Source organism: Condylura cristata, unplaced genomic scaffold (genome assembly GCF_000260355.1).
Source record: "Condylura cristata isolate star-nosed mole 26May11 unplaced genomic scaffold, ConCri1.0 scaffold00022, whole genome shotgun sequence".
Taxonomy (NCBI): domain Eukaryota; kingdom Metazoa; phylum Chordata; class Mammalia; order Eulipotyphla; family Talpidae; genus Condylura; species Condylura cristata.
In genome coordinates this window covers 31703708-31730636 of record NW_004567123.1, presented here as the reverse complement: position 1 = coordinate 31730636, position 26929 = coordinate 31703708, and the positions used below count along the sequence as shown (strand labels likewise).

The window sequence follows — 26929 nt, the reverse complement described above, 5'->3', positions numbered from 1 at the left end:
ACAATGCGAAACCTAGGCCCCAGCTTTTGCACCATGATGCACAGGGTTGTACTTTTTGTACTGAACTGATAGGTGGCCTAGTGGCTGTGCCCTGTACTGCCATTTTGAGGATCTGGACTCCGTTCCTGCCTTGCTCTTTGGACCACATTGTCAAATCACACCGGTGGGTATATTTATTTTGGAGGGTGGGAACTGCAGCAACAGGGAAGCCAGAGACTGCTTCCTCCTTGGTCACCACCAAAGCCAACCAACACTTCCAAAATTTCAGCCTAGCCGCATTCCTCAAGGAACTGGTTAGAGCTGGTTGCAGTTGTGGGTTCTGAACAGAGAAATGACTTCCAGCTTCTTTAAGAGAAAATTGTTAAAGTTGCTAATGTTGTTTTAATCATTTGCATCCTGCACTCTTGTGTATAAAGTATATTCATTTACTCTTGGGTGACCCAGAATCAAGAGTTGCTGAGCTTCTGAAACCCTGAAAAGATTCTCTGATCAGAACAGGTTTTTCCATGAATATGTGCTTGCTACCAAAGGTTAACAGTGGCTGTTGATACTTAGACAAGTATTTTATGTAGATACACCAAGATAAATTTGTGGGAAACTAACTGGGTGTATTTGATACATGGTTAACCAGTTGGTACTAGAGGGAGAATTTTCATTGGACATTTGCTACCAAGTAATATTTTGGTGAGTGAAAAGGAGGCAGTTTGGGTCAAGTATTCCATTCGAGACTAAATTGTATTGCTTTTACGATTTTTAGTAATTGCAAAGACCAGATATATAATCTAAATTGCATTATTTGTAATTTTAAGTACTGTTTAATGTTTGTTAAATAGGTGTAATTTTGACCTGTACTTGGTACCTTTGATACAGTTAGTTAACACAAGTGTTTAAAATTAATAATTTGAAATCAACTTCGTGTTTGAGGTGAAATCTGTGAAGGTGCTTTTGTTTGATTTAGCAAATTATACATAAGATAGAGTGTTAACTGATGTCCTTAGTGGTAATAGCCATTTTCCCCCCCACAGGAAAACTTGCTGTGAGCTCTTAGAAAGCATGTATTCTTCAGAGTTTCAAAGATTTCCTGGTTTTGACACTCAAAAAAAAAAAAAGGTGAAACAATTGGGCTTGAAGGCTGGACTTGGGGTTCTGTGAGGGCACGTTACAGTAAAAGCCTCAACGTGAGGGTGGGGAGTGGGTACCCTGCTTGACTAAACAAGTAAAAATCCCTCCTTTATCTTGACCCTTGTTGAAAAATTTCCTAAGACTACCTCACATAGAGGCTGCTGTACAGTGAACTATAACTAAAGCTTTGGTTTTGGTCCTCACAGTCTGGTGCAGAGAATATGGGAGATGGGGCTGTGAGTCTCTGAGTCTGGCTGGCCCTGCCTGTCCTGGAGATCATAATTTTTGAACATACCCACTGTACCTTTGTTTTTACTTAAATTTCTCTTTTTTTCCCTTAAACCAGAGTGCAGGAAAAGTTCTAATATTATTTATGTTAAAAATAAAACATCACCATGTTGAACAGATTAAGTTTCAAGTAAGTTCTCAATTACTGTTATTTTGATGACCCAAACTCAAGAGTTGCTAAACTTCTAAAAATGTTAAGGTTCTTTGATCAGAGCAGGTCTTTTCACGCACATGTACTTACTACCATATAACTAACCAGTAGGCTTTTATCAAGTTTAAAAGGACTTTTGGTTTTCCTTATAACATACATGCATGTCTCTATTATTTATGTGATTACTAAAAGCATAATTCTATAAGATATGCTTATGTGTTCAATCCTGACTTCCTTGTAACTTCTTAGGAATTTTGAAAATATCAAACTATTTGCCAGTATTTTGAAAATGTAAATATTCAGCAAGCTTTTCATAAATCAAGATATGTACACTTACTGGCTACACATTTAATAGTGAATGTTACAATTTAATAAGAAGATAGAGATGTTCAGTATACAAGAGCAGAGAGGGATCAGTACTTGGGTAGAGAAGACATAAAAATGCCAGCATTTATTGTGTCATTTTCTTTTGAGAACCATGTATAAATAACAACTTGGGTATGTTTTAAAAGACTTTGGCAAATTGATTCCATTAATTAGGATGGGGGTGTACACAAATGGTCTGCTTTTTAAGAGCTGGAAGTTGCTATCAATATTAAATACAAATGAATTAGAGATTAGAGATGAGGAACAATACATTTTAGTATAAGAATAGCACCATTAAATCTTACAGGTATTTTTAATAGCCCACTTAAATCTTAATGAGATAACTTAAAGTGTAAAATATGAAGGTACGAAAAATATTTGAAATTTGTATTTAATGAGATTAGAAGGTATTTTATAGTTTGCAACAAGATACCCATGACTTTTCTAATAAGCTAATTATTCAACCTGAGTTTCCAAAGGAATTAGTTAAAAAGAATGTCAAACTTTGTGGTGTCATTCCATGAAATTTCATCTTTCGTTTACTTGCCTAAGAGATTCAGACTTTGAGAAATGTTGCTGTCATCCCTTCCCCCACCCCCATGTAAATAGTTTCCTTACAGTTAAATTTACAGAATTTGGCCTGCTCTTAGCATCACATAAACTTACAAACTTTTTCCTGCTTGGGTTTTGTAAGAGATGGTAGTTTAGATCTGGAGCAGATACTGCACTTTTCTTAGGTGTCTCACTGTTGATTATACATTCTACATTTGGAGACTTGAGGTAGCCTCATACAAGGATGGAGAGCCTGCTTATTGCCTGCATGTTGGCATTTTTAACCTGGATGATGGAGCCTTTGGTAAGAGAAGCCCATCCATATCCTGCCTAGGATCAGCCACGGTTCCATGGCAACTTTGGTGGTTTTGTTGACCTGATCCCATTAAATAGAAAGAGAAGGGAAGGATGATTGTGCTCAGTCTTTTGGTGGCTTAATACTCTCATACCTGCATTTTGGTGATGCCCTACCTTTGACATCTGGTTCAGGGGTTAGCACAAGTGAGAATCCATGTGCTGCTTCAGTGGAAGAGGGAGGCTCTTCTCACATCAGGTTCTCAAATTGGGTTAGACATATCAACATGATTACTTGGGTTGTGCATGTTCATACAGGAAGTCACATAAAAATCTGAGCAACTGTAACGTAACAATATTGATCTGCTATGCATATTTTTATTCTAATTGTAAAATGCGAATGTGTGTTAACACCATTTCATTTTGGGGTCCCCTCAGCTCCATATGGGTGCATTTAGCTTCCTCTGCCTTTGGTTTTCTGAGCTATACTCAGACATGGCCTTAGTTTACTGATATTTATCTTAGTTCCAAGATGGCAACTAGAGATAATTCTGAAATCTCTAGACTTTCAAAAGTGTTGCAGAAATACATTTGGAAAGTAAGAAGAAAGCATGAAAAAACTCTGGTAGACTTTACTGAGAAGACTGTCATAAAAATCAGCAGCATTTTATGGTTTAACTCAAAAGCATGCCCCTAACCTAGAAGGCTCAAGCTCTTGCAGCCCTTAGAATTAAAGAGACATCCTGTGCACCCTGATTCTCTCCAGTAAAGGTAGACACTTGTGTTTTCTGTGGTACTTTTCTTACAACTTGGTTGTAGGCTTTTCTAAAGATGAGCTGTAAGTGTGAAGACCTCCTTGCTGGCTTTTGTAGTATTATAGAACAATACTAATGGTTCACCCATTTTATTTACATTCCCTCAAGAATGCCCTAGTTTCCAATTAGGTAAATCAAGGCACTCTGCCACATGCAGTGAGCCACAGTACATGTCTGGCTGGGTCTCAGGCCTGAGGTTGGAACTCGGGTTACTATAGTGTTCCTGTGGGTTGTTTGGCTAGTGAGAGCTCAGGTGAATGCTTTATAACTCATGGTAATGTTTTGTATTTATATGTTAGCTAACTCCCAAGGATCCCAAATGGCCTCCACTGTTAAAGAAGCTAGCCACACCCCAGCAGAAGAAATTGTGTGTGGAAAGTGTGCCAGTGGGGGCTAGTTGAAGTCGTGCATGCCTAGTTTAAAGTTGCCTGTTTCAGTTTAAAAAGGAAAGTTTATGAACCGGTTGCTTTCCCCAGTGTTCTGTTTTAGAAAAGTCTCGTTACTCTCTCCTCTGAGGTTATTTTTGCAGACAGATAATTGCTGGCTTTTGCCCTGCTGCCTATTCTTTTGTCCTTCCTTTTACTGAATCCTCTATGTTCAATTTAAAAACTTGTGGCAATCCGTGCTGCTTGAACGTCTTACAGAGCCGTCCCTTTGGGGGGGGGGGCTTGGTGACAATTGAGAATCTATATGAGCAGAATTTATTAAAATTTTTAATTGGAGTTGTAAGTTTAAGTCAACAATTAGAAGTCTTGCTCTTGTAGAAAAGGTCAGCTAAGACTGAATTTTTAATGTACGGAATGCTCAGCATGCTGGTTCAAGCTCAGCTATACCTCATAACAAGGAAAATACTTGTAGAACTTTCAAAGCAGTAAGGATTAAGCCATGAAGTGGTAAAACCTGCTATAAAAACACAACACAAAAATGCCTTGGCCGAATCCTGACTAAGAGATGGCTTTAAAAAGGTCATCTTTTGAGAAGATGGTTCAGATAAATCACTCTGTTATTTAAGAATGGTAACAAGCTTATTTCCCATGACTGTGGGGAAATTAGAGTAACTTTGTTGGATCATGGGAAGTTTAGTATTAAGGAATTAAAAATAACCTATTTTTTGTCTTCTGCCACTTACACAAAGACTGGTGGCATGCTTCTGGAATGATTATGGACTGACATATCTGGTGTCCCCGAAGACTTACTTATGAATTCATAGATTTCCTTTTTTCAAACTTCTCTTAAACCAGGTAGTCCATTTGAACTGACAGCAAGTGCTTCTAAGTCCAGAGTTCTTGCAAAGGCAACAGAATGCTTCATTCTCACCAGTGTGTCCCTGCCTTGCTGTTATGCCTATTTAAAATAGAGTGAGCAGAGGAATGCTCCGTTTCACCCTCCCCCTCGCTACACTGTGATGCTAGAGTTGTTCTCAGTCTTCTTTTTTAATCAGTGAGAGATACTTCCCCCGTTCAAATAAAATTTTATGTGAATAATAGTACGCAAAATGGGTAAAGTCCAGAGGGCCACCCCGCCAGTGTTCGGCTTTCATCTCTCCCTCAGGCAGCTTCTGTGCACGTCCCTTTCAGCCTGTCGGGGGCATACTGGCAGATGCACAGCCTGAAAACCTTCAGGTCAGTTGCTGCTCTAGAAATTCTGGTGGTCGCAGCCAGGATTTTTGTCTAAATACTTAAAAGTACAAGATAAGCAGCACCCTAGAAGTAATGTCCAGTGTGGGCACAAGTCTTACAGTCTATAAGCATTAAAAGAGTGCCCCACTCTTGTATGTTGAAATTATATATGTAAAATCTAGTTCATAACTTCATGTTTAATTCCACATTAACTGTAAGTACCCTAGTATATTTTGGGTACTTGAAGATGTTCTGTTGCGTAAGTATTTTAAGTACCACCAAGCTTTTAAAATTAAGAATATACTAACTCCAGCATGAATGGCTCACACAGATGTATCTAAAGTGTTGCATAAAACACTACTATGTCTTTAAGTGTAAGTGTGAATGCTCATTTTAATGTCTACAGAAACATACTTGGCAGTCACACCTGATTCTCAGGAATAATAAGAGTCCATGCTTTTTTAAGCCTGGGTGAGTTCATAATTTGCAGTGATTATTCCAGTATCTGACTTAGTTTACAGTAAAAATGATAATTTATCTTGTGTTAACTTGGTTATCATCTCATTTAATGCTTCTAGCATTGAGCAATGGAATTGTGTCCTAGTTATACCATAAGAAAAATATACCTCTGGAGATTAAGTTACATTTTTAGGGTCAAAAATCTTAAGAGTGGCTAAGCAAGAATTTAAACAGTCTTTTCGGCTCTGGGTCAAAAATTCTTAATTATCATACCATATTGTCTAGGAGAGGGCAACTTTACCTTTACTCTCCTTATTATGGAAGTTTGAAGTTACTGAGTAAAGAAATTTTACATGTGATGTATCAGCCAGATTTTTGACTCTGAAAACAATATAATCTTCTTGAAAAACACAAGCTCTGATGTAGGCTGTAGCTTTACCCATGAACAACTTTCACCTTCCTTTCCCTGCCATACTAGTATCTTACTTTAGACCTGGGGTTCTGATGATTTTGCAGACCTTTCAGGTTGAGTAGGTCTGGAATGGCTGGAAGCTCCGCAGGTGATTCTGACACTAAGTCTGGTACCTTGTCTTCCTTTTTTAATGGGACCTGCTGAACATGACAGTCCTCACCAAGTGCCAGCAGAATTGTTCCATCTCTCTAGTCAATCTATGCAGCATTTCCTCAGTGACAGCCAGCCAGGACAGCAGTCTCAGGACTACCCTCAAATTTTGAACCTGTCTTTCCAACCTTGTTATTATTTCTCAGAAACTTGACGCAACAGCCATTCTGACTGACTCTAGGACTCTCAAGGAGTCCTAGAACTCCTTGCTTTCCTACTCCTGGGACTGTACCAGCAAGTTTTTGTGTTGTTTTGCTCTGGGTTTCTCAGTTTTGTTTTGTTGGATCTTGCTTTGCAGTGAATGCGGTTCTCAACCAAACTTAGTGACTCTCACTTAGCAGCCGCTGGCACCCTCCCCTGACAGCCCATCTGAGTGAATGCAACAAAGCCACGGCACTTGCTTTGTGCCCACCGCTTCTTTACCTGTAGATGTTCATGGGGCGTCATCTCCGTAAGCCTCTTCTAAGCAGGGACTGTTTTTACTATGCATTTATTGAATACTGCTGTGTACCAGCCACTGATGTCGTGTTTGAGATATAATGGGAGGCGAGGAGGGACAGGCAGTATCCCTTTAAGGGACCTTCTTTGCCTGACAGTGAGAACAGTAAAATATTCAGTATATATTAAGGGTTCTCTTTAGTTTATGAGATCAGAAAAATTAATCTCTGCCCCCAAAATTGATCATGTGTGACTATAATCTATAGACACAGCTATCTCTTTATCAGCTGTATTAACATTTCATGTCATATTTTAGGAAAACTCTGAATCACTCGTAGTAAGCATTTAAAATAAAACTTTTGAGTCACAGTGTGACTGTAATTTTTTGGTCATTGATAATATGGTAAACCAGGCTATTTTGGTTCCCATTAAAATCCTGGTTTGATGCTGATGTGTCAAACCAAAATGAAAGAAAACAAAACTTGCCTAAAATGATTACCTAATTAATGAAAAAGTTTACTATTTTATTTATCCTTTTGTTACTGTTTAACGCATGAAAATGTTTTCTACATTGCCACACATTCAACTCTAGAATCATCCCAGTTTGTAAAAGTTTAAAAAGTTAAATTCTCTTTCCCAGCTGGATTAAAGTTAATAAAACAGCATGAATTAGGGTCTTTGATATTGACAAAAATTATATGTTGAACTGTTTCTGGCCTCTTGGAGATTTGGTAAATTGAATGCTACTTTGTTTTTTTTTCTTTTTCTTTTTTTGATTCTTAAAGTTTGGGGTTATGGGGCGTTTAGTATGTTACCTTAAAGCCATTCATTTAATGTTGCCCAAAGTGGTCTAGAAATCTACAAAAGACCTGCAAGGTTCTTGTATTACATCTAGGATTTGCTATAGAGAATCTGCCTTGTTTAAAGGAATTTTAAATTAAGCTTAATATTTATAGTTTTGACATAAACCCACCAGTGGTAAATGCAGCTAATTTTAAACCCAGATGACCTTGTTGATGAATTTACAAACAAACCTTGTCTGGGTCCACACTCACTTGTAGCCAGAAGGCCAAGAAGCAGTTTGGCGCCATATTCACTGGTACTACCCTAAATTTTTCAGTAGCCACATTTTTAAAGTTTATTTTCAATTGTGGTAAAATAGATAAACATTTTAACTGATTTCCAGTGTGCAGTTCTGGTGTATTAAGTATACTGACATTGTTCAGCCATTACCACGTCTCTGGAACATTTTTTATCTTGTAGAACTAGAATTACACCCGCTAAACAATAAGTCCCTATTCTGTCCCAAGCCCTTGACAGTCCTTTTCCACTGTCTCCTGGAACTTGACTGCTTTTACTACCTTGTATGAGCAGTCAGACGCTATCATCCTGCCATCTTCAGGTTCATGTCCAATCATTTTGAAAAAAGGTAAAAATCTTCATTTTAACCTGGTATTTGTAAAGGGTTGTTATTTTGGCACATCATTGTTTTTAAAAAGGTGTTTGACATATCCTGCTTGTTTTTTTTACAAATATTTTAACTTTATTTAAAAGCATGTATCTAAAATGGGCAAAGGACTTGAAAGAATGGCCAGTTAGCACATGAAAACATGCTTGACATCACTAACCATTAGGGAAATGCAAATCTAGACTACAGGTTATGCCACCTTACACCCACTGAGGTGGATGTTGGAGCAATCTGAGTCCTTGTGCACTTTCATTAGGAATGGAAATGGCGTAGGCACTTTGGGAAATAGTATGGTTCCACAAAAACATACCATGATCTGGCAATTCCACTTCTGGGTGTATATCCCAAAGAATGGAAAGCTGTCTTGAGAGATACTTGTGCAGTGTTCATTGCAGTTTCCCACACACACACAATATAAAAGGTTATAGCAATGTCCATTAAAAGATGGATGGATTAGTAAATACGTATGCATGCAGTGGGAATTATTCAGCTTTAACAAGGAAGGAAATTCAGACATAGGTTGCAACCTGTGTAAACCTTGAAGACATGCTAAATGAAATGAGCTACCAACAAAAAGACAAAAATACTTTAAGTCCACTCAGGTGAAGTGTCTAGTCAGAATCATAGAGCAGATGGCACAGAGGGAAGCGAGAAATGGTTTATTCTTCAGTGTTACCAAGAGTCAGTTTCACAAGATGTAACCAGTTCTAGCAGGGGAAGATGGTGAGGCAGCACATATGACTGATACCACTAAACTGTTCCCTACAGGGGCAGGTTTTATTTTGTCTCAATATAAACAAATTTAAAAACATAAAATGAAATTTGAAATATGAACAAAAAGATAAAATGTTTCATTTCAGATGCATTTTAAGTGTATAATGGTTATTTGTCTACTTTGTTGGAAAGCACAGCTTTAAAGTAAAAGTTAATTTATAAAAACAGCAAGCAATGTTGATTTTCTTGCTACTTGAGTACATGCTGAAATACATAGTTTACTTTTAAAAGAGAAATTATGTGTGCATGAAGATCTGAAAGTATACCCTAGTGTTAATGTTAAGTGTTGGACTTGGTACGTGGACAAAATTATTTATGTTTCGCCTTCTCTGTGTCTTAAAACTTTACACTCAACTTAAATGCTCAAGAGAGGGGTTGCAGCATCTTGCATAAGATGCAGTACATAAAACCATTCGAAGTGTGTGGTTCAGTGTTCAGTAGATGCAGAGTGGTACAGCCATCCCCAGAACCAATTTCAGAATATTTTCAACACCCCACAAGAATCTGATATTCTTTTGAGGTGATACTTTTCCCCCAACTTCTCCAATCATAGACCAATTTGAAATCTATAGATGGTGTCTTTTCTGGACATAGCCTGGATGTGTGTCATGCTTTATCTAGTCCTTCGTTGGTTGACAGCAAACTAGCCTCCTACCTACCCATGCCAGTGAAATATTAGAGATTGGCCCTCCCTGGTGACACAGCGGGTGAGGACGCAGCACTGCAAGCCAGCAACAACCGCTTCAAAGCAAGTTCCATCCCAAGCCCCAGAGATGACCCACAAGGTGCAGCAGACCTCTCCTGACCTCCCACTGCTCCCCTCAGCAATGTATGTCAGTCAGTCTGCCTGTTCTGCTCCCCACTCTGTCCCTGGGGAATCCTCTCGCCACCCCTACACCTCTGGCCTGTTATGTTACCCCAGTTCTGTATGAATGAATTAATGAATCTAAAAAAAAAAAATGAGATCACTAGAGATTCTGCTTCCCCAAGTTTTCAGAGGAACCTGCTTTGAGTACTGACCATAGGGACATGATAAGGAGAGGAGTAGGATACGTCATGTTTTTGAAAAGCAGTTGTATTACTTAGCTGTACTAAGATGGCAGTTTTTATTTTGTGAGACAGTACTACTACAGTTTGGATAAAAAGATAATCCTCAGGTGTGATTACCCTGTGACGCTGGTGCTGAGTTTTTCTCGTTGCCCTTCTCTAAAATGGAACTACCTGACCTGAGGTGTGCGTGCCTTCTTAACCTCTGTATCACTACTTGAGCTGGTTTAGCTTGTACTTTTAAGGTCGTTTTGGATATTGAAGTTCTTGCATTTTCAGGTGTATGTATATTACATGCTGTTGTTTGCTTTTAATTAATATGAGAGCTTAAGTTAAATGGGTAATAGGAGCCCTGCATCTTAGATCTGGAGATGACCTTGAGGCCCGGCTTTAACTGGTTGGCCCACCCTTAGGCTGTTCACTAGCTTAGTTTACTAGTCTATAAAATGAGGAGAGCTTAGATAAAACAACACATAGATTCTTTGGTGAATCAGAGTGCTGCTTTTTTATAACATGCTTTGAGTTCGATGATGTTGCTTAGGAATATGAATCTTAGTGTTTGTCTTAAGGTTTACACTCGACTTCTTTTATTTTGGAACCGAGTGCTCGTACTCCTCCAGCAGAGTAAATACTTAAAGACTGTTGATGGGTACAGTCTTCTAATCAGACATAGGTTCAGTGCAGATTATCTTTTCTTGCCAGGTAATGCCGAAAAGGGCAGCACAAATGCTAACAGTAATTCTCTTGTGGTCACATGTGTGCAGAGGCTGTCATCAAAACATACACACTTTTCAGGACCATTCACTTTAAAATATTACCCAGGATTAAGGAAGTGTTACCCACTTGACTTTGATTCTGTCATGTCTGGAAGAGTAGTTATTCAAGACACCAAAGAGGTTGACATATGGAAACCATCCACTGGGAGATTGGCTTACGTAGTAATGAAAAATGAGATGATCCAAGCATGGTTAACTTGAAGAAGGGAAAGGGACATGTCTTAAAATTTTTAAAGGCCGTTATCACATGGTTACGTAATTAGACTTCCATAGCTGAACTGAGAGAGCTGTGGGCAGATTACAAAACATGAAGAGTAAATGTGTGAACAGAGCTGTCCAGGGTGGAGTGTACTGCTGCTTGAGATGATCAGAGACTGACTCTTGGAGAAGTGTTGTTTGTGAAAGGAATTCACACATTGTTTATAGAGAAGTGGCCAGAAGTATTCCTGTGACCAAATGTTTTTCTGCAGGATGCTATATTTAGATAAATACACTCATTTTGCCTTGCATAACTAGAGTCTACCTACCAAAGACATGGTAAGGTGATGGAGTTGATAAGATTGAAAACTTCAAAATCAGTTTTTTAAGCTGACGTAGAAGCAATCTTGAGACTTAATTTATAAGGTTCCTTTTATTACCAAGTTAGCAGAACAGTAGCCACCAGTACATTTAGTATCTAAGAATTAAAAAAACAAAACAGAAATGTGTTAATTCTGCCTGCTGCTTGTCTTTATTAACAGTGTTGGGATAAGAATGTCCTGAGCAGTGTTACTGAGTTCACTGCTCAAGTTTCACTTGTAGTACAAGTGTGTCTCCACTTGAAAAGTAGTTTCTTTCTCTAATCTTTCCCAAATAGCTCCTTTTCAGCTGCAGTACTACCACCCATTTTCTGATCAGACTAAGGAGAGGGGCTAAACTTGTCTCTATCCCGCTGCACAGGTACAGTGCCTCGGTAGTGACAGTTACATCTGTGATATTTGGGGTTATGCAGACCTTCAAGAAAGTGAGGTACCGAGCGGCCTTGTTACACGAAGTGCTTCTGTCATCTTTGTTTTTGCCCAAATTTACAAAAACTGAAAGATAAGCTGTTTCTGTTAGAAAAAGGTTAGGTAGAATGGCTGCTGACAAACTGGAAGCAGACTGGGGCCTCACCCCCTGGAGTGCGGCTAGCCCCACTTACAAGGGTTCTTGTTGCAGAATGCAGATACAGTGACTCCTTACAAATGGTTTGATTTAAATGTAGGATTTAGTGACACTGTTAAAAGTAAATGTGGTGTTTACCACTTAGGAACGAAGACCCCTGGAGTGTCAGGAAAGATAAGCATTCACTAGTTACAAAGAGAATGTTTTATGGTGATCACAATTTTACTCAGTGGTACTGACAGGTGTTAAATGTGTTGCTGAGAGGGTAGAAGAAAAAAGTGTTTTCTGCCTGCTTAATTAATCCTTTTTATCTTAACAAATGTCCTAAATGTTTCCAGAGACATCCTCAAAATTCATTTTAAAAAGAAAACATAAGACTTTAAAAAGGCGTGTGCCTTAGAAAACTCTGTATATCATTTGCTTTTAGATTAGTGATTTAAAGTAACTTCAAAATTCTGACCCTTATAATTAATGCTTGCATGGCACTAATTGGGGTTTTTTAAGTATGGGTTTGAATTTCTTACATACTAATTTGGCTTGATAACAGAAGTTACCAAAGTGGAATTGTTTTATTATAGTAGCTTAATATATCTAATTTTTATTAACTTGAAAAATACAGCTGCCAGTTTTTCTTCACTGGTAGTGAGTGGCATTGTCCTCAGGCTTTGACTCCCTCCTGGGGCACTGCTTTTCTGTGCAGCTTTAGGGTAACAGTGTGATAAGACAAAGGTTTAAAGTATTTAAAAGACAAAAATAAAAATCTAATCTTTATGTACTAATAACCCCACACTACTTTGGGCTTCCTTATAACCATATTCTGATCAAACTGTAATTTTATTCAGGGGAAATTTTCAGTAAACTATTGCAGTTCTGCTGTGGCCATCAAAATTCCTGTGTTGGTCATTGCCCACCAGACCCAGATCTGTATTTCAGTAGACTGCCACCTTGGCATGCACTTATACTGAGCGTAGTCTAGACTAGTAACTATTTCCAGGAGATTTTTGCAAGCAAAGAACTTTTCCTTTTCCCTTCATTTCCACCTGAGTCCCTTCACTTTTTTTGTGTGTTTGAACTAAGGTAGGGTTCTTTTGGTTGAGTTTGGTCTCTCCTAAGCAGCCAGGGTTCCACGTCTTTATTAAGGGAAGGATTTAAACCAGATAGCCTATGTCTAGGCACTGCCAGGACTGAGCAGCTAGCCTTGTTCAGCTCTCAGTCAGTGGTAGAAGCATTTTTCTTAGGGAAATTGGAGATTTAAATTCATTAGTAAACTGCTGTGTTGTCACTCTGTACACGTTCAGTTAGTGGTTTCCCCGTATTAGAAAGTGATGGAAACTAGGACCCATGACCCCATTTCTATATTTTCTGACAGTAGGAACTTGGGAAAAAACATAAAAATGGGGAGAATTTTATATATTGGAAAACAGCAAACTTAACATAAAACTTAGTTTGAAAACCTGTCTTATCTGCCTGTTTTATGTTTCTTTCTGTTTTGTTTTTCATTCTGAACGTACAGTAGCAAATGCTTTTCTGCTTTCTACTCTCCTTAAAATAGACTTAATGATGCTTCCTTAACCTGGAAGCTTTGCAGAGGGATGGCTATATGTAGACAAGCCCTGGTAACTTGTGTCTGCTCCCACGAACCTTGCCTTGCTGTGAGCCTGCTACACGAGCAGTCATCGCTTAGGTCCCCTCTGCTTGCTGGCCCTGAGGAGCCTGGTACATCATTTGTCTAAGTCCAGGCCTTTGGCAAAGCTGTTGGTTCATAAATGATCACAGTTGTATTTCTCAGTTAATGACCTCTGGTTAAGTTCACAATCGTTAATGTTCTATCATCCTTTCCTTGTACAAATCCTGCCTGGCTATATTTGCCACATGAAACAAGGTCACTCTGCCTTTATTTACTCTCTCGGTACTTGGAGCAAAGGAATACTTTCACCTTTGGTATTTGGAGGGTGGAATGATGTGTGTGATGGGTCTCAGTATTTTTTGGGGTTTTAATTCATGTGTAATAACCTAGGGCTACTGATACCAGGTTTTCATTTCCGCCATCTGACTCTTGATTTCTAAGAAAGCACATGAGTAGGAGTTTGGCCAAGATTGGTGAAACGTTAATGTTTGGGCCCCAGTCAGTAGGTGAGGATATAATTTACAAAGATCAATAGGAAGGCGGGGCACTGAATCACTCAACAATGAATTTAAATCATCCTCAAAAGAAGAAAGTAGCTTATCAGCTATCATAAGTCTGTGCAAAAGCTGCTTGTATTCACTGTTAATAAAACACTTGGCAAATGTGATGCTATCGTTGAGCTTTCCCCAATTTCTTCTAGGATTTAGAAAGTGTTTTTCTTCATACAGTGTTTGGAAGTGTTTTTGGTTTTGATTACTGAAGGCAGGGGCCAAAAGTGTCTTTCAGAATAACTCTACCTTCCCAGCCAAACTATTGTTACTATTAGGCCCATTTTACAAGTATAATTATTTTGTGTAAGATTCCTCAGTTTCCCTCTTAGTTATCTTCTGTGACTTTTGGTTGCAAATGACATTAGCCTAAGCTTAGTGGAATAAGAGCAAATAATTGTTTTCTGAAAAGGTGGGGTGGAGTGAGAGTGTAGGTCGTTGGGGGCACAGCTGGATTGAGAGTACCTTGAGCATTTTCAGTAGGAATCTTCCCTATGTCTGCTTTCTCCAGATAGTGCAGATCCAGACTCTTCCTCTGATCCTCCTCAGCCTTGTTTGGGAGCTCCTGTCTTCTCATCAGTGTCAGCAGAGGTGGACTATCCTAGGTGACTGACTTGAGTGTTGGCTTGAATTATATACATCTTGCTCTAGTGTAGAAAGGGCTCCGAAGTGAGAACATGAGTTGAGTCAGGGACCAGTTCCAAGAGGAAGATGAGTGGGCAAAAAAGACAAAGGTCTTTATTCCAGTCACCCGGTATCTGCTGTGCGCATGCTCTAGGTCTCGTGGAAGCAAGCGTGGGTCAGAAAGGAGGAGACTATGTCTTACTCGACTGTTCTTAGCACATTAACTGGTAAAGTGTAGATGCCATGAAAATGACCAACAAGTATGTTCAATTAATTTTGACATTTTCTCTTTTTATGCGTGATTTGGCCAAAGAGGTCTCTCCTTGAACTGGGCTAATGGTGCTGACCTTGTTCAGATGCCATTCTGACAGCCGTGGAGGCGGTCCTAGAGGAAGGCTAGTCACACAGGAACGAATCTGGAAAGAAAAGCCATCTCTCCCCATTCTTTCCAATCTCTAGAATATTTCTTGACATTATTGTAAGGCCTCTTCTTAATACATGGGAGTATTTTGGGTTAAGCTCTTTTCCTACTGAGAAGCGAGAAAAGAGCTTACAGTTTTTAACAAGCAGCTAAAAAAACCACAGGGACCGTACCCATAAGAATTGTAACATTGTTTATTGAAGGCTTTTTCGGGGAACTTTTGCCTAGCTCGTCATAGAAAAGCTCAAGTATACCCAAGAAATTATAACAATGGCCGCTTCTGGGTGGGGGGGCTGCAGGGCTGGAGGATAGCAGCCAGGAGGGAGCCTTTATTATTTCTACTAACAGTAGTAGTGTGTGCCTGTTTGAAGCAGAAGATTAGAAAGATCTTTGCATATGCTTTTGAGGATGCTAGCACATTTGAACGTGTTATTTTAGGTCCAAATGGACAAAACTTGGAAATGACCTCTGTAATATAAGTACGTGGAGGTCACTTCCATCTAAGGGAAGGGGGACATATGGCAGAATTCCCAAGATTATTACAAATGTTAGGTATGTCTGTGAGGAAAATTTCAATTTTAACTCATAATTCTATATTTTTCTATATGAATTTTGACTTGGGCTAAAGTCCTCAATCATAAAAGAACCTTTTTTGGGGTACATTTTCCAATAAACAGTGTCACTGTTTTATTTATAAATTGCTTAATTCAGCCTAAATAAGTAAACTCCAGATTCATTCTGTGACAGAAATGTCACTTTTTCCCCCCACTGTTTTTAAGTGTATAATTCAGTAGTTTTTAGCATAGTCATATTTACACAACCATTACCATGAGCTAGTATTAGACCTGTATCATCCAAACATGAAATTCATACCCATTACCAACACTCCTTATTTCTACTCTCTCAGCCCCCAGAAATCACTAGTTTACTTTATGTCTATGGCATGGGAAGTAGATATCTGAGACTCACAACATAAAGCTAGTTTGTAAAACCATGAGAAAGGAATATGAAATGTCACTTTTTAAAAAAAAAAAAAGTTTCTTGTAACTAAGCTCCTTTGTGAACATCCTTTTTTTGTGGAACCTGGAGGTCAGTAAATTGGATACCATGCAGTGAGGTACATCACTTATTAAAGATCTTAAAGTGACTGTTAGCTGTGGGTGGACACTTGGAATTCCTGGCGTTTTCTATAGGAGAACAGGTTTTTATTCTGAATTACAATTTAGCTCCCTTGGGATGTATTCAGTATAGACTGGTGACTTCAGTGATGGTTAACATTTCCAAATCTTGGTACATTTGTTTTGCTGAGATGTTCAGTTGCTTGTCCAGGGGGCAGTGAAAACAGTAATGGCTGCCTCATTGGCACAGCTCTGCTCTGAAGTAAAGCAGAATTAGCAAGAGAAGTTCCGAAAGTACTGGACTTGGGCCCACAGAGAGCTGACGAAATGAATAAAAGCAAGGTGTCGCTTTCCAGACTTGGGCATCTGCCATCCATTTGATGTCTGCTCTGTTCAGATGTAGTCTATAATACTTGTGTGTTGCTGAAACATGTAAATAACCTGGTCTGTGGGAACTGGCGTATTAATTGATAAATTTTTTTCTGGTTTTAAACCTTCAAAAAGGTGGTTTTAAGTAATTTTTGCATCAAAATTTCTACAAGGAATAATGGGTTGCCCCTTGAAATGCCAAGTTATACCAGAGGTGGTCTCTGTCTGCCACCAGCTACGTGATACTCCGGTTCCTGGACAGCAGAACACACCTTGAGGGGAGTTCTGTCCTGAGCACAGGATGCCTGCTAGTGCTTTCCACTGAAACGCATTTCTCAGTTATACTTTGGTTCTTCATGGAGGGTATTTTGAGGCACCTAAGTTCTGATAACATCCAGCTTTAGAATCTCTAGGAGTTACTTATTTTAGTAGGTTTCTAACCTTTTTTCTTAGCTTTTTCCACTTTTTTGTAGTTACTTTTTGAATTAGAATAACAAATGTGGTAACTTATGCTACACTTGGGCTTAGTTGACGTAGTTTTACAAGTGATAGTGGTCTTGTGGAGTAACCCCCTTTATTAATTAATATTTAAGGTTTAATTCCTGGTGCTTTGGTTTTTTCAGCTACTTTATATCCTGTGAGATGGATTTGGATTCTTAAATAAATTCCTATTGAATTTTAAATGTACACATTGGAAGCTATACAAATTCTCAGTGGTGCCCAGGTTTCACAGATTTTATTTTCTTAATCTTTGTTTTTAAGCAACTTGGGAAAGTGAGCCTACATTTGTGCCTGTGGTGTAGTAGGTCTCTTAAATCATTTTCCAATTCCCTTACATACATAAAGGCTTTCTGTGTTTTCAAAGGGCCCCTAAAGTCTAGGGCAGTTGCCACCTCTTACACTGAGCCCCCAGCTTCCCCATCTCAGCATCTGCTCCATGACCTTCAGTGGATGCCCCTGTCCGGGTGTAATGCTAGCGGGGGGCAGGTTATATGATCATGAGAGTCTTAGTTTGAGTAGTTTGTGGAAATTTTTCATTAAGAGTAACAGTGTGGGGGACAGTTCCCAAAGTTTGTTTTCCCGATACTCAAAATTGTGTGGTAATGATGCTGAAATGGCGAACATTTTCTTGTTTCAGAGGTTCAACATCGCAAGAAGAAAAGCATTCACACTTGATTTTTAAATATATGGTTGGTAACATTGCATCTAGTCAGAATTATGTCAGATTAGACTCAGTCTGTATAATAAAGTGTCCTGTTAAAAATATAAGAGATCAGAGCACATATTTTGCTCCATTTTAAGTCTTCAGAGCATACTAAATAAGGCTATTTACTCACTTTTTTTGTCAGAATGGGCCAGGGTTTGTGATCCTACCATCAGTGAAATTAGTGAATACTACAAGTTGTACATGTTTTGACTTGACTTAAATTTTTTTTTCCAATAGAAACTATGTTCCAACTTCCTGTCAACAATCTTGGCAGTTTAAGAAAAGCCCGGAAAACTGTGAAAAAAATACTTAGTGACATTGGGTTGGAATACTGTAAAGAACATATAGAAGTAAGTAGCATGTCATTTTTTAATTTTAACATGACTCAGCTTCTGATCACTACTCTTAAGTCAGCACCCAGGATGGTTGATTCTTAGGTGGAATTTTAACCTTAGCATTAGCTTTGCCAGAGCTTTTCAAGTAGCCTCAGTTGTTCCTTTCTCCCTAAATGGGCTTTTTTCATCTTTGCATCCTGAAGCAAAAGCAGCTACCGTCAAGGAAATACACAGTTCAGACCTTTTTATTTGGTGCTTCAAAGCTGTCTGTAAATTCCAAATCCTTAACAAAAAAAAAAAACGAAGGGCGGGGTGAAGAGGGTGTATGGGAGGTGTGTGTGTGTATAGGAAGTCTTCTTCCAATTTACAGGCGAAGAGTCAGTAAAGAAACAGGTGCACCTTACTGCTAAGCCTGTGGCAGGGTGTGTCTATGGAACTTCAGAGCCTTTTCTCATTCTGATATGCCTGAATATTCTGGTTGACCTTCTGGTTGTGGAGGCATGGTGGTTTGGGTGCTTGTTGTCGCTATCCTTAGGATTTGAGCATTTGTAGGCCCTTTTGACCCATCATAGACCGTTTAATCGTCCCCTTGTATAACAGTTTGAAGTTTACAAACTGTTTTTCTAGGCTTTTTATTCTATGAACCTTGTAACAGCCCTGTGGCGTAGCCTGATAGTGGTCTCCTTGTCCAGATCTCATTGCTACAGGTCTTAATGGTTAGTTGGTCAAAGGCTCTGAAAAGAAATGTTTAAAGATGTTCTCCCCACTAGCCTTTAAATCCAGCTGGCAGGGGCCATAGCTGCTTGTCCATCTGTATCCCTAGCACCTGGCACAGTGCTGGGCACTTAACAGGCACTCAATGAATAGTTGGATAGAGTTGAAAGTTAAAAAAGCAAGTCCTTTCATGCAGCAAGCTCTTTTCCTGAGTCCCACTAGAATGTTCTAGAGGCATACCATGAAGACCAAGGCTTCTCTAGTACACTGTGGCCAGTGTGGACGTTCTCGCTGACTCCTTGAGTTCAGTAGATCTGTCCCAGTGAAACAGTCTGTTCACCTTGAACTGATTGGGATAACCTTCACAAGAGTTAATGGTGAAAATGTTTGAGGTACCTTTTCTAACCTGCATTTGATTTGTTTCGCCCATTACATACTCTGGAGTTTACAAGTACTTGGTTTTTCCACATTGAGCTGTGAATCTTTTAGGATCAAGGAGAGATTTATGTTAAGACTTTCTATCTTCCTAGTCTGGGAGGAAATAGGCCATTAAAATTTTACATAAGAGTGTAAATTTAATATGATACCACTTACTTTCTTTGAAAAGCTTTCTTTCTTCCTTTTTGGGTTCAGAAATCCTAGATGTTTTCTTCCCGGCCCATTACCACCTCCACCCCCACTCTTTTTGTTTTAGGGAACCAGAAATCACATCTATAAGCAAACATTGCTATCTTGCACTCCACTCTGATACTGCACTGCAACTGATGAGTTACAATGCTCTAATGAAAGGTACTTGGTTAATATGTGGCTGAATTGTTTCTTAATTAGAACTTCCAGCAGTTTCCTTGGAAACCTGGCTGACCGCTAGAGAAATATTTGGTCATTGTCCAGTTTTCAGTGCATTTGTTCTAATTTAGTTCCTGGTGAGTTTGGTTCTTAGCGTGCAGCTCCCCTAGTCAAGAGATAGTAAGGCTGGACTGGGGTCGATACTGCTGTGTTTTTGTAAACTTCTGTCATTGTTTTCTAGGACTTTAAACAGTTTGAACCTAATGACTTTTATTTGAAAAACACTACATGGGAGGATGTAGGACTATGGGACCCGTCACTTACAAAAAACCAGGTAAGTGACCCACCCAAGTGCCATCTTGAAATGGCATCATCCTTACACACTCCTTTTACTACTGTAGGCTTGCTGAGTGATACAGGTTGCCTGTAAGTAACAACCTGATACATGGGTAAATGTCAAAATTGCTTTTTTCGTATTTTCCTCAGCGATTGGGAAAACTTAAGATGACTCTTTTGCCTTTGTCTTGTCATTGGACTGAAATTGTTATTTAAAAATCAGAAGCCCAGTACACACCAGCATTCCCTCCAAAAATACTCTGACAAACCCTACTCTTCTCCCACCCCCATGTACCTCTGGCCTACATCCCAGTTTATGTATGCATAAATAAATAAAAATAAATCTTTAAAATACATACGTATACCCCCAGAAAAAGGTTCTGCACACAAATATCCCATATTCAAAAAATTCATAACAGAGTCCATCATTCAGTTAATTCACAGTTTTAAATCCCAGAGTTTTGACACTAAAGAGGGGTTGAGTTTCAGGAAAAGCAGAATATTTCCTCTTGTTTCAAACCAATATCTGAACAAAGTAGATTTTAAGGAGAAAGGAGTCCTTCACAAAGCTTGTGTTTCACTTGTATTCATGAAAGGACTGTGTACAAATGTTAATGAGCAAAATTTGGGACCTTAAATATTTATTTTTATGAATTTATGCATACAAGAACTGGGGTATAGGCCAGAGGTATGGGGAGGTGAGCGGATTCACCAGAGACAGTGGGGAGCAGAACAGGTGGATCTACTGAAAGACACTGCTGAGGGGAGCAGCGGGGAGACTTGAGAGGGGATCAGACTCATGCTGCGGAGACTGCGGATAGCTTCATAGTGTTGAGACTTAACCCCTTGCCACTAGGGAGGCAGGCCCCTGTCACGTCATTGTTTCTTTAGAAACTCATCTTGCTTGAAAGGCATGGTTTATAGAAGAAGGCCCACTTTACAAATCAGTCCTTTTTGATCAACAGTGAAATCTCAATTACTACAATGCAGTTCAAAAGAAAAAAAGGTCTGAGATTTTTGGAACACGAGCCTTTTTTCTATGAAAATGTTTCCATGGTGGGATAGCAAGATTACCTTACTGCTTTAATTGTATTATAGCCCTCTGGACCCTGAATTTTACCAGCATTTAAACTGAAGCCTTTAGCCGTCTCCTGGTTCGCTAAGTGAAATTGCTTAGTTTATTCTTGTCATGTCTAACTGTAAAGTATTTATCTTGTTATCTTTGGTGTGTCTAAAATCAATTACCAGGTAGAACTCTTGTCTTCCACAAACATTAAAGAAGAACTTAGAATTGTCTTTTATTCAGCTCATGGGAGCAGAGAGTGTTATTTAGTTTAAAAGTGTTTTCTCTCAACTGAGTTTTAATTCATAAATTTATTTTGCAAAGGGAAAAAACATGCATCCATATAAATGCGTTGGTGTTTCAGTTCTAAAAATAGCGTTGTGTCTCTATTGAAAGCATAGACTATCCGGGAAGGAAACCTAAAGTCCACTGCCTAGTCAAAGTGGCATTCTGACCCCAGTTTTTGTCTTTCCTTTTAGGATTATCGGACAAAACCGTTTTGCTGCAGTGCTTGCCCATTCTCGTCAAAATTCTTCTCTGCCTACAAAAGTCATTTCCGGAATGTCCATAGTGAAGACTTTGAAAATAGGATTCTCCTTAATTGCCCCTACTGTACCTTCAACGCAGACAAAAAGACTTTGGAAACACACATTAAAATATTTCATGCTCCAAACGCCAGCACACCAAGTAGCAGCCTCAGCACTTTCAAAGATAAAAGCAAAAATGATGGCCTTAAACCTAAGCAGGCTGACAGTGTGGAGCAAGCTGTTTATTACTGTAAGAAGTGCACTTACCGAGACCCTCTGTATGAAATAGTTAGGAAGCACATTTACAGGGAACACTTTCAGCATGTGGCAGCACCTTACATAGCAAAGGCAGGTGAAAAATCACTTAACGGTGCAGTCCCCTTAGGTTCAAATGCCCGGGAAGAGGGTAGTATTCACTGCAAGCGATGCCTTTTCATGCCAAAGTCCTACGAAGCTTTGGTTCAGCATGTCATCGAAGACCACGAACGCATAGGCTATCAGGTCACTGCCATGATTGGGCACACAAATGTGGTGGTTCCCCGCTCCAAACCTCTGATGCTTATTGCGCCCAAACCTCAAGAGAAGAAGGGCATGGGACTCCAATCAAGAATTGGTTCCCTTGCTTCTGGAAATGTCCGGTCTTTGCCATCACAGCAGATGGTGAATCGACTCTCCATACCAAAGCCTAACTTAAATTCTACAGGAGTCAACATGATGTCCAATGTCCACCTGCAGCAGAACAACTATGGTGTCAAATCAGTAGGTCAGGGCTATGGTGTTGGCCAGTCCATGAGATTGGGTCTCGGTGGCAATGCACCAGTTTCCATCCCTCAGCAGTCCCAATCTGTGAAGCAGTTACTTCCAAGTGGAAATGGAAGATCTTACGGGCTTGGGTCAGAGCAGAGATCCCAGACACCTGCCAGATACTCTCTACAGTCTGCTAATGCTTCTTCTCTCTCTTCCAGCCAGTTAAAGTCTCCTTCCCTCTCCCAGTCACAGACATCCAGAGTATTAGGTCAGTCCAGTTCTAAACCAACTGCAGCGGCCACTGGCCCTCCCCCCGCCAATACATCCTCAACTCAGAAGTGGAAAATATGTACAATCTGTAATGAGCTTTTTCCTGAAAACGTCTATAGCGTGCACTTCGAAAAGGAGCATAAGGCTGAGAAGGTCCCAGCTGTAGCCAACTACATTATGAAAATACACAATTTTACTAGCAAATGCCTCTACTGTAATCGATACTTGCCCACAGACACCTTGCTCAACCATATGTTAATTCACGGTCTGTCTTGTCCATACTGCCGTTCTACCTTCAACGACGTGGAGAAGATGGCGGCGCACATGCGGATGGTGCACATTGATGAAGAGATGGGCCCCAAAACAGATTCCACTTTGAGTTTTGATTTGACATTGCAGCAGGGCAGTCACACTAACATCCACCTCCTTGTAACCACATACAACCTGAGGGATGCCCCCGCTGAATCTGTTGCTTACCATGCCCAAAACAACCCTCCAGTCCCTCCAAAGCCACAGCCAAAAGTTCAGGAAAAGGCAGATATCCCTGTTAAAAGTTCACCTCAAGCTGCAGTGCCCTATAAAAAAGATGTTGGAAAAACCCTTTGCCCACTTTGCTTTTCCATCCTAAAAGGACCCATCTCTGACGCACTTGCACATCACTTACGAGAGAGGCACCAGGTTATTCAGACGGTTCATCCCGTGGAGAAAAAGCTAACCTACAAATGTATCCATTGCCTCGGTGTGTACACCAGCAACATGACTGCCTCGACTATCACTCTTCATCTAGTTCACTGCAGGGGTGTTGGAAAGACCCAGAATGGCCAGGATAAGACAAATGCACCCTCTCGGCTTAATCAGTCACCGGGCCTCGCACCTGTGAAACGCACTTATGAGCAAATGGAATTTCCCTTGCTGAAGAAGCGAAAGTTAGATGACGATAGTGATTCGCCTAGCTTCTTTGAAGAGAAGCCCGAGGAGCCTGTTGTTTTAGCTTTAGACCCCAAGGGTCATGAAGATGATTCCTATGAAGCCAGGAAAAGCTTCCTAACCAAGTATTTCAACAAACAGCCCTATCCCACCAGGAGAGAAATTGAGAAGCTCGCTGCCAGTTTATGGTTGTGGAAGAGTGACATTGCTTCCCACTTCAGTAATAAGAGGAAGAAGTGTGTCCGAGACTGTGAAAAGTATAAGCCTGGCGTGTTGCTGGGCTTCAACATGAAAGAATTAAACAAAGTTAAGCATGAGATGGATTTTGATGCTGAGTGGCTCTTTGAAAATCATGATGAAAAGGATTCCAGAGTCAATGCTAGTAAAACTGCTGACAAAAAGCTCAACCTTGGGAAAGAAGATGACAGTTCCTCAGATAGTTTTGAAAACTTGGATGAAGACTCCAATGGAAGTGGTAGCCCTTTTGACCCTGTTTTTGAAGTTGAGCCTAAAATCCCTAACAACCCAGAGGAACACATACCGAAAGTTATTTCTGAGGATGTGTTAGAACCCGAGGAGAAGCTAGACCAAAAAGAGGAGGATGGTTCAAAATATGAGACTATTCATTTGACTGAGGAACCAGCCAAGTTAATGCGTGATGCTTCTGACAGCGAGGGTGACCAAGATGAGGTGGTTGAGTGGAAAGACGGTGCTTCTCCATCGGAGAGCGGGCCAGGTTCCCAACAAGTGTCGGACTTGGAGGATAACGCCTGCGAGATGAAACCAGGTACCTGGTCCGATGAGTCTTCCCAGAGTGAAGATGCAAGGAGCAGTAAGCCAGCTGCCAAAAAAAAGGCGACCGTGCAAGGTGACAGAGAGCAGTTGAAATGGAAGAATAGTTCCTATGGAAAAGTGGAAGGGTTTTGGTCCAAGGACCAGTCGCAGTGGAAGAATGCATCTGAAAATGATGAGCGCTTATCCAGCCCGCAGATTGAGTGGCAGAATAGCACAATTGACAGTGAGGATGGGGAGCAGTTCGACAACATGACTGACGGGGTGGCCGAGCCCATGCACGGCAGCTTGGCTGGCGTCAAACTGAGCAGCCAGCAGGCATGAGTGCCAGGCTCCCCGGGCCGGTGACAGTGTGACTGCGAAGCCGTGTTCCACCTGGCGCTGCCTTCGGCGCCGGCTCGCCGGGCTGTGGGGACGCGCGGCCACTGCAGTCCCTGTGGTGTTTCTGACTGACGTGAGTGGCCGATCTTGCTTCAGAAATTGCTGTGACGGCTACAGTAACTAAATGTGAAAAACCAACAGGCTGGTGGCCACGAACGCACACGAGGAAAAGCAGAGGCTTCTCTTACCTGCCTTTCAACACTTCTTCCCCCCTGTACATGTTTGGGGTGTCCTTGAGAAGCGTTGTCCTCACTCACAGGTAGTATAGGGCCAGCGTACCAGCTACCAGCCCAGTGTGTATAGTAGACTTTGGGAAAACCAATTTTTTTTCATGTATTCATTCTGAATAGTTGAAATGTATATTTGTACAGTCTTTTAGACCTACTCAGTGATGCTTATGATACTGTTTCTGCGTACCCGCCGTAGGTTTGGTTCTTTTTTAGTGTCGCCCTTGCTGTGTGATAACGCTCTATCTAGTTGACCTAGCAAAAGCTCGAAACTGCGCTAGTATGGACTTTCGAACAGACTTAGTTTTTTGCACATAACCTTGTACAATCTTGCAGCAGAGGCCAGCCACATAAGATATATATCTGGACTCTCTTGTATTATAGAAATTTTCTTGTTCTGAATATCCTTGACATGACAGCTGAGAAAAACAAAAACTGGTGTTTCAGATCTGTTTTCTGAAATCTTTTAAGCTTAAAATCACATGCAAGAATTGACTTTCCAGCTACTAATTTTGACACCTTTTAGATCTGTATGAAAGTGTGTTGTGTTGAAGCAGCAAACCATTGACTGCTGCATTTTTGGATATTTAGTTTTCTCTTTAGTTCAGCACCACCAGGTGTATTCATTTATACCATCTAATATATGACACACTGTTGTAGTATGTATAATTTTGTGACCTTTATTTCCCTTTGTATTCATTTAAGCATCTAAATAAATTGCTGTACTGTGCTTAATGTAAATATTGCTTTATTACACATGACAGGCCTGTGTGCCCAGGTCTTGGGCTGCGAGTGCCCGGGCGCTCGCTCTGTCGGGGCTGGGAGCCGCAGCCCTGGGGCGACTGGACAGCCAGGAGCTGCCTTTGGCATACAGGCTTTGTTCTCAAGGCACCTGTTACAGATTCCTTTGGTTTTGTTTTGTTTGCCTTTTTTAGTTGCAAAAATAAACATCCTTGAGTTCTCAGTTCCCCTTTTGTTAAGGAGCAGGAGCTTGCTTATATGTGTAAATGTCTCAGTGATACAGGATGTAAAACATAAATTGGCATTAATTTGCAAGCAAGTCTTAATGACTGGTGTTTTTTCTAAAACAAGTAAATGTTAGTTTTCACCTTACAATGGGAACAATTGTACTAGACGGGCAACTCCTCTGCTTCTGTTAGAACTCTGGGCCATCTTGCTGTTGAGAGCGCTCTGAGATCTTGCGTCTGGAGGGCTGGCTAGGCCAGGTGAGAGGGGCTGGCTGGTGTGTTGCTGTTTACAGAGTCCCAGGAGCGGCTCCGCTCCTCCTACAGAATGGAAGGTTACAAGGAGGCAGAAGTAGGGCGATGCTTTGGCATTACAATGATGGGGCTCCAGGTGGCGAAGCGGGCGGTCCGCTCAGTCACCACAGGGATACTGACTGGCTTAGAGTTCCCACGTGGCTGGTTTCCATAACCTGGAAAAATTTCCCAAAGACTTGTCTTGGTAATGTTTTCGTTACCAGAGGGTATTGATTTGACCTACCTTCCCTTAAAATGCCATGCTACTGAAGGAATACCAGAGAAAAGTGCTAGGCTAGGAATTTTAGGATATCTGGAACTGGCATGGAACTATTTTAAGTCTACATGCAAGTAGACCATAAATCCCATTGGCAGCAGCTAGTATTTAGGACAGACGGCGTCTGCAAATTAAGATGACACTGATGACCAAGGCGACAAACTGCCACTGAAGAAGTCAGCCCGTCTTGCCTGAGAGTCACACAACTGGCGGGAGCCGTCGCTCATTTGTTTGGATATTAATTTGCAGGTGGGAAGAGCAGCCTGGGGCATGTTCTGGGCTGGACGTTGGCTCAGACAGATGTTTCCTGACTAGGTGGTGGGAGTGGGCTGCTGACTGGCGTTCTGGAAAAAGTTGAGCCACCTACCAATGGAAAAGAAGATTCCCAACTGGAAATGTTGCAGAAGCCCTAACAGTGTCTCAATAAAAGCCATTTTTAA

The 26929-nt window shown here is 40.5% G+C and overlaps 1 protein-coding gene across 1 annotated transcript; it reads left to right on the top strand.

Annotated features, from left to right (window-relative positions):
* Positions 1-26929, top strand: ADNP (activity-dependent neuroprotector homeobox). The gene is made up of 4 exons (XM_004687480.2): positions 1-163; positions 18086-18198; positions 19925-20017; positions 21562-26929. Exons 2-4 carry the CDS (start codon positions 18091-18093, stop codon positions 24667-24669), a joined length of 3309 nt encoding a protein of 1102 aa, XP_004687537.1. The 5' UTR covers positions 1-163; positions 18086-18090; the 3' UTR covers positions 24670-26929.

Excerpts from the sequence above, each read along its gene's own strand:
- ADNP (XM_004687480.2), top strand. The coding sequence starts at position 18,091 with ATGTTCCAACTTCCTGTCAACAATCTTGGCAGTTTAAGAAAAGCCCGG. Across the intron at positions 18,199-19,924 it reads ACTGTAAAGAACATATAGAA|GACTTTAAACAGTTTGAACC; the intron begins GTAAGTAGCATG and ends ATTGTTTTCTAG. Across the intron at positions 20,018-21,561 it reads CGTCACTTACAAAAAACCAG|GATTATCGGACAAAACCGTT; the intron begins GTAAGTGACCCA and ends CTTTCCTTTTAG.